At 45.3% G+C, this 11297-nt stretch overlaps 1 protein-coding gene across 2 annotated transcripts in view; it reads left to right on the top strand.

The window, feature by feature from the left end:
• The first annotated feature begins 328 nt into the window (after positions 1-328).
• HOMER1 (homer scaffold protein 1) overlaps positions 329-11297 on the top strand; it is a 120569-nt gene continuing 109600 nt past the window's right edge. The window contains exon 1 of one of the 2 annotated variants that reach the window (XM_075739268.1): positions 329-1554. In XM_075739268.1, coding sequence (XP_075595383.1) covers positions 1550-1554 — 5 coding nt within the window. In that variant the 5' untranslated portion in view covers positions 329-1549. The remainder of the gene's footprint in view (positions 1555-11297) is intronic. The other variant, XM_075739267.1, reaches the window with a different exon arrangement.

The following is an 11297-nucleotide window of genomic DNA, read 5'->3' as shown; positions in this document are numbered from 1 at the left end:
AGAGGTGACGCCGGCTCTCCCCGCCGAGCCGCAGGGCGCACCTCTCGGGGCGCGGCGGCGGGCGCGCGCGGCGTTGCCGTGGAGACGGCGCCGCAGGGGGCGGGGGCGGGAGGAGGCGGTCCGGCCGCCGCCAGCGCCCGGGGAGGCGCACGGAGGCGGCCGCGCCGCGGCGGGCCCCGAGCCCTCCCCCTTCGCCGCCATTCCCTATTATAGAAGAGCTTCCGGCGGCGTGGAGCACTCTGACATCATCCCCCGCACCCCGGTGACGTCAGCGCCGGGAGCGGTGCGTGACGTCGGTGCGTAGGGGAGCGCGGTGACGTGTCCTATTTAAAGCTCCCCGGGCGGAGGATGGAGGCAGAGCGGGCAGGTGCCGCCGAGAGCGGGAGAGGGCTAGCCCTGTGCGGCGGCGTGCGCGGGGGACTGTAGTGCAGGGCGCGGCAGTGCAGGGCGCGGCGGCCGTGGCGCGGCTGGGCAGTGCAGGGGAGGGCTCGGCTCGGCTCGGCTCGGCTCGGCTCGGCAGTGCGGCGGGCGGCCGCGGCTCGGCTCTTCCCTTCCCCCGGGAGGAGCGGGACGGAGGCGCGGGCTGCGCGCGGCGGCTGCGCCTGCCCACCGCGAGGGGACGGGCGGGCGGTGGCGGAGGTGTGAGGCGGAGGCAGCGGCAGCGGCTCCGGGGTGTCGGAGCAGCCGGGCACCGCCCGGCGCGGCGCTCGCTCCCTCCCTCCCGCCGTCCCACCGGCGGGGCTGAGCCCGCGGCCGCGCCGCAGAGGAGCGCGGGCTCGGCGGCGGCAGCCCCTCCCGCCGCCCGCTGGCAGTGACCGACCCGCCGCGCCCCAGGACGATGCACGCCCGCTCGCTGCAGAAGAAGGCGTGACAGCGAGGAGCGGACCCACCACCGCGGGAAGGAGGAGCGGCGTCCCGTATCTCTGCAGCCGGGGGTGGGCGGGCGGGCGGATCGGGGGAGTGCGGCGCCTCGGTGCCCGTGAGGGACGCGCGGCCGCAGCCCGCCGCTAGCCCCTTCATGCCGGGAGCCCGATGCCAGCGCTGGTGTCGCGGCTCGCTCTGCTTCGGGAAAATGCATCGGTGCTCGCCACGCTGCCGGCGGGGGTGCTAGGGGGAGCGGCGGCGTGGAGCCCGGCGCGCACCGCCTGCCCCATCCCGCTCCGCCTCTGAGGCGCACGGAGCCCTCGGCGGCCGCTCACGTCCCGGCGAGAAGCGCCGCAGCCGCCGCCAGCCCCTCGCGGAGAAGGCGAGCGCCTCCCCGTCCGCCCGCAGGAGGGGACCTCTCTGCCCCCGGAGCCGCTGCCTGAGGGCGCCTGGCGGGGCCGGCGGCCATGGGAGCCCGGCCCGCGGGGGGCGCTCCCTAAGGCGCGGGTGGCCCCGCTCGGCCCGGCAGCTGCGAGCTGGCGGCGCGGCCCCCCGGGCTTGCGCAGCGCGGCGAGCCCAGCGCAGCGGCCCGCCGCCACGGGGCTGCGGAGCTGCCGGCGCGGCGAGGAGCGGCCCGGGGACGCGGCCCGTGCGGCACCGCCGGTGCCCGGCGCTGCCGGCCGCCATGGGGTAAGGATCTCGCGGGGCCGCCGGGGTAGTGCCGGGGCGGGGGGTGGAAGCGGGTGCCCGTGCGAGCTGTTGCCGCTGGATGCGCACGGAGGTGAGTGGTTTTACTGGCGGAGGTACACAGGGAGCAGGACTCCTGCTGCGATCGATGGTGTGCATCAGCCCCATGAAAGAAAAGCTGTGCGCTCCGCAGAGGTTTGCCGCCGCCGTAGCCACGCCGAATCGGTGGAAGAGCCGTCTTGGCTTCCAGATCCTCACCGTGAGGTCCTTCCCCGAGTCGTTAAGGCACGGTCAGTCCTGAAAACGAGCTTTAGGCTCAGTGCGGCAAGGTGAAACTTAAGAGCAGCGAAGGCTCATTTTAACTCTTCTGGAGTCTTCAGAGGATATAAAACAACGTGTGAATTTACCAATAAAGAAGGGTCTAAGGAAATCTGCTTTACAGCAGGTTCCCTAGTAAATTCTTGAGGTTTTTAAGGAAATGAGGAGGAATAAAACCTTTAAAATTAATCTGATTGCCTCTAAATTAGTAGATAAAAGTGACATAGATACCTGTGAAAACTTTCCACAGCTGTCGGGCTTAGTTACAAATCATGTCCTTTACATTTTGGTCATTTAGGAATTCGAATGTGAAATTGGTATATTAATATGGAAGTTAAAAGTGTCTCTTTCCTCAAGCCATTAAGGATACTTGGAATTCTCCAATCTATTAACTTCCTTGCCTGTGGGGTGGTAACAGCTGCATCCTGGGGTTCACTGTACAAGATGCAGGAGGGAATGACTTCTTAGGCTAGCTCTTATTTTCCTGTCTATCCTTCCATAAACAAACCAAAGAAAAAATTCCAAACAGAATAAACCCAAGCTTGCAGCTATCTACATATTTAAGAAAGTGACGTGTTTCAAAAATCTGCCACAAGGCTATGTGATATTACAATGTTTTGGGGATATATGCTTAAAACTGTGAAGCAGACAGAGAATTATGTAGCTTTTTAAATTCAAATAATGGAAAACCTCTCATTTATTTAAAATAAGCATTATGTTTGTAGATATGTCAATTAAGTGTATCAGATTGCAAATACAGAGAACTGTTGAAGAGGAGTAAACATTCTCCAGTATTAAATTGAGCATTTCTGAAAACAAAAACCTGACTTAAACAAAAAAAACTCCCCCATTTCATCAACTCCAGTACTGCTGGTGTTTTTGTGTTATAGCTTCTTAATGAACAGTACAAATCTGTATCTGTAGAGGGAGTTGAAATAACCCTAAATACTAAGGTTGTTTGTGTGATGCCTTGGGTAGTATCTTGGCACATTTGAAGTCAAGAAGACAAAACTTACTGGCAAAGATTTTGAGGACTGTTTAGGCCGTACACATTGAGGTATTGCGATACAGAGTTCCTTGCAGGCCATCTTCTAACAAGGTGAACGAAACCGGAAATGTAGATACATAACTGATAAGCTCCCTGCTCTCTAAATGTGAGCAAGCACATCCAAGCCAGGGCCAGCACCAACTCTATGGATCTGTAGTTAAGTATCAGACATTTACTCATGTTCAGAGCAGAGATCTTGATTCAGTAGCTATTTGTATTAGCATCTAAATGCAGTTGCTCATGGATTTTGGGGTATTTCTAGACCAAGGCGTACTGGACTCTTAACACTGCAGTTGTAAAAACTGATGCTCAGCTAAGGTCTTAAATTTGAGTGCTCTAGAACCAAGTTGCAAAGTGGTTGATAATCAGTGTACGTGGCCACACAAGGGTCAGTATTTAATGGGTACTGCTATCCTGTGTAAGCTTGTACAGCGAGCTTGTAGTAACTGGCTGGTGGAGAGTCTACCTGTTCCAGTGGTGAGAACACAGAAAACTTAAGATGAGGGAGAGGAATTGGCTTGCCACACCAACAGTGGCTTTCTTAGTCTCATTTGTTATAGTGAAGAATTCATTGTTCTGCAAGTGTAGTTCAGCCTGCTCGGCGCATTGAATACCATCAGGCAAGCGAGGTAATTACGCACTCTATGTGGTGGATGCCAAGCTGTGGCTGACTGTGCTCTGGACCAGTGTTGCTATTAAATACTTGTTTTGAGAAACTTGAGACTAGAGAATGGTCCATAGGGTGCAGTACTTCAGGAGACACTCTTCTTAGTGCTGTATTGCCTATGTCTGTGGCTGTCTCATCTCAAAGAAGAAGGTAAATGAAAGAAGCTCTGGGGATTGTGTTGGCCAGGCACATAGAAGCAAAAGTAGACATCCTCTGCCTGCCAGTCTGTCTCTCCTCTCCTAGTTCCTTATCCCTGTTGCATAAAGACAAGTTCTTATCAGTAGTCACTGTTGGAGTGATGTAACCATTTATTTGTGCATGCTCTTCTTTTGGGTTGACTATACAGAATATAGCGTTGTTTAATAGGAAAACATGGATTTTTGTGTAAATAAGATGACTTCAGTATGTTCTGTACTAGTTCGTAACATGTCTCTCTTGAATTCCTAGTATTTAGAAATACAGAATCAGTCGTCTTTGAGCAGAGGTTTGATTACATTAAAAATCCTCAAGACATACATCTTAAGTAAACATACTCAGGATGTATAGTGGTAGCCTAGATTACTGTATACATTGACTAGGTAAATTTCATGGTCAAGCTGCAAACCATCACTGTATTTTGCTGGTCATTGGTACTGCTTTTCCTTTTAGCTGGGGACAGGGGAGTTAGAGGTTTGTATCTGTGGACTGTGATGCAATCATTGTTTAGGCTGAAATGAATACACTTCATGCTAGACACAGTTTGGAAACTGCACAGCTGTGTATTCTGGGAGGGGTGAGAAATTGGTGTCCTGTTAAACTTAATCTCTTGGATTAATTTCTGGTTTATTAATGAGTGTCTCTCCATAACTACTTTCCTTTATGGCCTTCTGTGCTGTGGACAAGTATCTAAATTTATCTTACTAGCTCTTCCCTTCACTCTTGCTGAATGATAAGGAATTACAAAGTAAAAGCTTCTATAAGATGTGCCTGTCTCTGTCATGTCATGTTAATCAAGGTGTCTTTATAAAGACTTCAGCTTCTCTTCACTTTTGTTGGATTATATTTAGTATGTTATCTTCATAAAGGTGGTTGTGATACGTGTCAGTTTGAGATGGCAGAATTAGAATACTGGGGTTCTTAAGTTGGCTGGAGAATATTGTGGAAGATGAGTATTTTAGGATGTACTTATTAGCGTTGTAGTTGCCTAGAAATAAGTATTTTAATTTTTGGCAGTCAGGAAAATTTCTGTTGCTGGTTGATCCACTCCTAGCTCTTACGCTTTTTGAAGGATAGGGAGTTAGTCGAATGAATTTCTTTAAAGCATGGGTCCCATCTTAAAGACAGGATACTATAGTTGTAGGGGAATTGAAATCATGCTAATTCTAAACTGTAGGATGTAATGATTTTTTACAAAGCCTGTTTGAAGCTTTAAAATCTAAAAATATGTGAAAGTCTGTACTGTTTGAACGTATGCGATAGACAGTTCTTGCTGTGGAAATTGGTTTTGGTTTGCTGCCTGTTGACTTACTTTTTTAGGTGTTTACAAACCACGGTCTTGTCCTTAAACTTTTCACTTTCCTTCTCTAGCTGGGTAACAAGACATGAACACCATGAAGCTGAAAGGAGCCGTGAGCGTTGACAGTTGAATTTGACCTGACTCAGGTTCTTTAACCTGTCTTTTTCCTTCCCACAAGGCTTAATGATAGCTGTCCAAAAACTTCACCTTAGCAACAAGTCCATCAGCTGTGCTCCTCTGACACAGAAATATTGCAGATAATAGCATAGAAAGTATAGCTTCTTGGCAGTAGTTCAGTGCTACTGCAATTCCTGGCCATCTTGCTATCTCAGGGGTAAAATGAGATGCTTGTTTTGTGAAAGCAATGGCAGCAAAGTAGTTTATGTGGTCTTCTGTAGCAGCGTGGAGAGTGTAACAAAACCAGATCAACATCACTTAATATAGATAACACCCACAAAACCTGAGTATCTGAAAAAAATTAGTAAGGTATAAATACCTAGACAGATGGACTGTATGTAAATCAGCTTGAAATGGTTAATGAACTACTTTGTCAGGCAGCAATGTGTGGAGACCTCTACCATGCTTAAATTATCTTCTGCCACAGTAGTTTTATGACTATGAAATAAGCATAAGAAATCTAAACCAGCTCTTCTGGCCTGGCAACACATAGAGGAGTGTCCAGAACACCATGTGGGATGATTTCCATGCTGATCTAGTGAAGGTATTTGTAATGCCTTAACTTTGTGATTGATCTGTTTCAGTATTTCCATGCATTATAGAGATTATGTTAACCAGCTTTTTGGGTGAGATCCTAGTTCTGTTGAAAAGAAACATTTCAGTCCTTCACATTCATCATGTTGAGATTATTTTTATTCTCAGTATCTCAAGGCAAGTATCAGCTTTGTGTATGTCGTCTTGTGATTTCTGTCTCCCAAACAGTGTTCTACCACAATTTCCATTACCTTTGGAGGACTCGTAATCAGATGTTGAGCCAATACGTGAGGAAATACGCAATCTCAAAGCTACAGAAATTGCAATAGCTTGAAATAATGTAACATGCCAGCACTTCTAATCGGGGCAGACAATGACACCTAGTTTCTGGCATGAGCAAACCTAACTAAGAATCTAACTGGCATTAGAGTGTTTCTGCCTGCTAGTTAGCAACAGTAATAAGTAGAATTCAAATATCACTTTTATGGGAATTTTGTTGGAAAGCAAAATTATTCGTTATGATTGTCTCTTAAGACACTAATTTGATTTAAAGCTCTTAGCTGATCACTCTTTAAATCACAGCCTTCCAAATCTATGTCTATGTGTTAGTGCACTACAAAGAGAAGAGCATTATCTCATGATGTAATACTAATTTACTAGTAGTTTCTCATTAGTATAGTTGACTGGGACATCATTTTAGCTGAGCCTATGGCTTTACAGTGTATTCCAGATCAGTGACCATCTTAAACGCAAACACCTCATACAGATTAGAGACTTAATTCTTCTACTCTTTTAGACGTCTTCAATTTTGAAGCATTTGAGACCTAAAGTAATTACCAAGAGCTTATGTCTCTTCTAGTCCAGACGTTATAGTTTGAGGTGCTTAGCAAGGGAGCGAGTGTGGTGCAGAGATACACAGTGAGGCTGAGACCAGATCTGGAGCAGAACTCACATGAGTATATGTGTATACATGCACACAGAAATTAAGTGTGCTTGTGTTTTAACAATGTGCCCTTTATATCAGAGACAGCCATGCACTTCAGAAAAATCTCAGGCTTCCCCATGTGTGTGGTTATAGTCTTAGAAACAAGAAGCTGTGACAATAAACAAAGGGACAAGGTATTCTGTATTATTTAAAGTAAAAGCAAAAATTATAGTATTCAGTCCCATCTCTTTGTGTGTGGGTTTTTGTTTTTTTAAAGATACCATGTTAGGTTGAAATGTGTATTTTAGAAGCCCTGCTTAGGTGAAAGCCTTCAGTAAAAAAAAATAAAATTACAAGACCATGCTTTCTAGTTCAGGGTTTTGTTCTGTGAGGCTTTTTCGGATGTATTCAGTCTTAAAGGTAAGGTGCAATGAGTGTGGAAGCATTGGGCTATGAAAATCCGCTTTTGGATCTGATTTTGGTAATAGGTTTCTTTTCCGCATTGGGTTGTATTTTAGGTTTTTTCTTTTTTCTCATCTGTGTGAGATCCACCAAAATTAGTATTTTGTTGAGGACAGGGAGGTTAGAGGGGAGGGGAGGCTAGAGGGAGCTGTGGTTTTATTCCACCTCATCCTTGCACCATGGAGTGTTGGGCTCTGTTGTATCTACACAGAGCCCTGGTAGTGGTATTAATGTTGTCTGCTCCATTCTGCAAAGTAATGGAACTGTGTTTGAATACTGTATTGATTTTCTGGAACTGCATCACAGATACGCTTCTGGCAACACACTGCATTCTGACATGCTTCTCTGGTGGCAAGTAGTGGTGAATGCCAGTCATCATTAAAAAAAATTAGTCTAGGGAGACACAGTTTAAACATGCAATAGATGATGCTGGATTGCCAGATACAAGCATATATTGACATTTCCAATATCTAGTCATAATTTTTTTTTATTTTTTATTTTTTTTTGTAGCTACAGATGTCAAGTTAGCTAACTTAAACAGCCTGTATCACTCATTTTTATTAATGGCTTTTACCTGATTAGAGTGAAGAACTTGAAGTACATAGTTCCTCTCAGGTTTTTCTTCTTCCTCCATATATATGCAAATGATTCACAGGCACTGTTTTGTCCATTTTTGTGGCTGTATTCTCTGTCAACATCTTGATCATTAAGTTTTCACAGCTTGCCACCAAAAAGTAGGAACAACAACAGGAGACAGGGGATGCTTTTTCCTGTTGTGTCCTGCAGCACAGACATTGGTGCAGTGAGCCATACCAGTACTGAAACTTAGCTGACTGCATGGCTGTACAAATACAGGGGCTGGCACTAGGGAAGTGTCATTACAGGTGGGATAGCCCTACATTTTGCTACAGAAGTGTCTGTTTATTCTGGCAGGAAGTGTTCAAGAAGATCCAGACTCAGAGCTATCTCTGTCCAAGTTTGCTGCTCAGTTTTGAAGCTCAAGTCTGGAAAGGTTTTTGAGACTGTCCACTGGGTTGAGTCTCAACTCATTGAGAAATTACTTTTTTCCCCCTTTTGACAGTGTCTTTCATATTAAAAAACATAATAGGTAATATTGCCAGGGTTTAGAATTTGGGGTTTTCAAATGCTTTTAAATAACTTACTCAGTAAATAGTATGGTATAGTCTTGAATTCATAGTTAATCTTGAAGCTAGTCTTGAAACAGGACATATGAGATCTTCCTTGACTTTTGAAAACTGAAGAATGAGCTTTAAATGATCAACATTTGACAGTGAAGTGTTGGTTAAATAAGTCATCTTTGACATGTATTCCTGTAATTCCTACTTCTTGTGCCTGTTCATTTCCAAGAGTCTGCTATGCCTGGCTTGACTGTACAAAACTCTAAAAGAATGTACTGTGGGATATTGGAGAAACCTGTGTTTTCTCCAACATATGACTTACTGTGGAGTGTGCAACCATGTCAGGGCTTCTTAGAGTATGAAGTGTTTTCCATGCCAACAAAAATAAGGATTTGGAATAATATATGCTGTGTAGCTCTGTTGTCAGATCACTGCATGAAGTAACTGAGGTCCTAAGCAGCTATTTGGCCAACTGACTTTGAAATTGGAACACCTGTGCTTTTGCACTAGCCATATTTTTCACTGTGACTAAAGAGTTAACTTGCAATTAGACAGGAACAATTTCTCCTGGATTAATTTACTTTCAGCTTCTGGATACTTTCCAAGTGCTTTTTCAACATCCGAGTATACGTCCCTCCCATGTCAATATTTTTTTAATGACGACTGGCATTCACCAGTACTTGCTACCAGAGAAGCGTGTCAGAACACAGTGTGTTGCCAGGCTTTTCTCGTTCTTGTTTCATACATAAGTTTTGAATGCACTGAACCCTACCAGTTCATTCAGGTACTATGTAAGGAAAATTGTTCCTGTTCATAAAAAAAAGGTCATACTGAATAACTAGCTAGGTCTTAACAAGCACTGGCTCCTGGTCTTTGATTAGATGCTTCCTAACTGTAGTAGCATGTATTTATTGTTTGAATATTTTTATTGAACTATTAAGCATAGGTCTCTAATGTAGGCAATTCGAATTCCATGTGAAATAGGTAAGAAAATTCCAGTTTTATGTCACACAGGCGTTTGAGCCAACACTTCTGCACAAACTCTATGGTGTGCATTTTGTTGCTCAGTTTGTCCAAATGCTGAGCAGTTTCCTGAGATCTGATTTTTTTTCCCCTGTAATTACACTTCGAACAATTAAAGTAGCTTCCATCTCGGTAAAGCCCTGAAACCTACCTGCTATCTTTGGGTTAGAACTATGATCATTGTAGGTTCCTTTGTGAAGTATAAACTATATTGTGAAGTATGATTTGCGAAGTGATTGTTAATCTAGCTCCAGTACAACTAACACATAATACTTTCTCTTTACCAGCCTTCACCACTGCAGTCAAAGCAGGCACGTGAGTGAAGAAATGTTTCTTTACATTGTTTGCATAGCAATACCCAAGGGTAGTACTGATGCAGCCATTGTGTTTCCAGCACGGTCATCTTCCCTATGAGCTGCTTATCAGTGAGACAGCCTAGTCCAGATATGCCGTTCCTCTCCGGCTGTTGGGGCCCATCCCCACAGCAGAGCACTTGGCACAGTCCCTTGGCTGCCATTTACTGTGCAGACCTGTGTACCTATTCCCATGTCGGCCTCTGTAGCAGGCTGTGCAGGGCACTGTTTGCTCCGTGCACAGTGTGTCGTCATACTGGTATATTTAAAAACAGATTGTGCCCTGTATGCTTCTTGTGAATATCACCATTATGGTGGGAAGTTGTCTGGCAGTGCAAGGCACGTCACTGGGGGAAACAGGATTTGGGGCCATACTAGGAGTGCCTTCGGTGATCTGATGATTGATCTGCTCTGGAGGTCTGTCAGGAAAGGTATTTGGGTGTCCCGCCTTAGGAGGAGTCTCAGAACGTGTTTGGCATATGCGTGTTGTGAAAAATCAGGGATACTGAAATCTGTCACTTCCAGTTACAGCTCAATGTAGATGAAACCACTGCTTCCAAAATTCAATAGTGTTTAATAGGCTGTAAGTTACCAGAAGGGAGGGACTTGCTGGCATGGTAATGGCATGCTCAAAGTGAATTAAAGAGGCTTTATAGTTCCTGCGGTGCTCAGTGGGATGATTCAAATTGATTTGTTACTTATGAAGATAAAATTAATTTGTTTACCTTTCTAGGAGTCTAATTCAGTTCCTTGATAAAAATGAAATAATCCAGTTCTCATCTTGTGATGTAGACCAGTGATTCGTTTTGAAACTTAGCGTGCAGCTATAGCAGTCTGGATGGGATTGCAAACTGTTTGAAGATCAGGTGATGGTGATAATGATGAAATGCATGTTTATTCAGCCTGGTTCATTCTGCTCACTCCATATATAAGTTCTGATACTGCCATTGGTGCTAGTGGGAGCATGACTTCTGCTTTGAGGTGTCTACAGTCAACGTGCAACTTGTGCTAATGATTTATTTCAGGGTATTTATTTCTGAGGGTTAAGTGTACAAGCTCTCAAAACTGACTGTTACCTGACAACTTCTTAAATAAGGCATTTGTGGGTTTTAAGCTGGAAATGAAAGGAATGACACGTGCCAAGCCTGCTAAAATAAAAAGGATTTTGACATGTGGAAGGCATGCCAAAATTAGCAACTTGGAGATGTAGAAGAATGTGAGGTAGACTTGGCTGATAGGGTGAGAAGTGGTAAGGAGGTGTGATCATTTCTGTATGAAGACCTACAAGGAAGCAAATTGGAAGTTTAAAGCCAATAAGGAGGGTAATGAAAAAAAACTAGTACGAAGCATTACAGGGAGGGGGTTGCTAAAGATTTGGTGCCAGGTAAGGAAACCTTATTTTGCTACAGAAATATGTTCGAGACAAATTCCAAGTGTCTCATAATAGATAAGGAAGTATTGTATTCCTTGTTTTTTCTGTTGTGAACAAGTTGCTGAGAGATCTAGTCTTTAGAATAGCAAAATTATGACTAGTATTAGTTGAGTTGTTGTCTCTCAAAGTCAAAGATGATTGCAAAACCAGCAGTTAACATCATCTAAAAATAC

The sequence above is a fragment of the Balearica regulorum genome, chromosome Z (genome assembly GCF_011004875.1).
Source record: "Balearica regulorum gibbericeps isolate bBalReg1 chromosome Z, bBalReg1.pri, whole genome shotgun sequence".
Classification (NCBI taxonomy): Eukaryota; Metazoa; Chordata; class Aves; order Gruiformes; family Gruidae; genus Balearica; species Balearica regulorum.
Note: the sequence above shows the minus strand (reverse complement) of the source record. Positions and strands in the feature narration are given on the sequence as shown.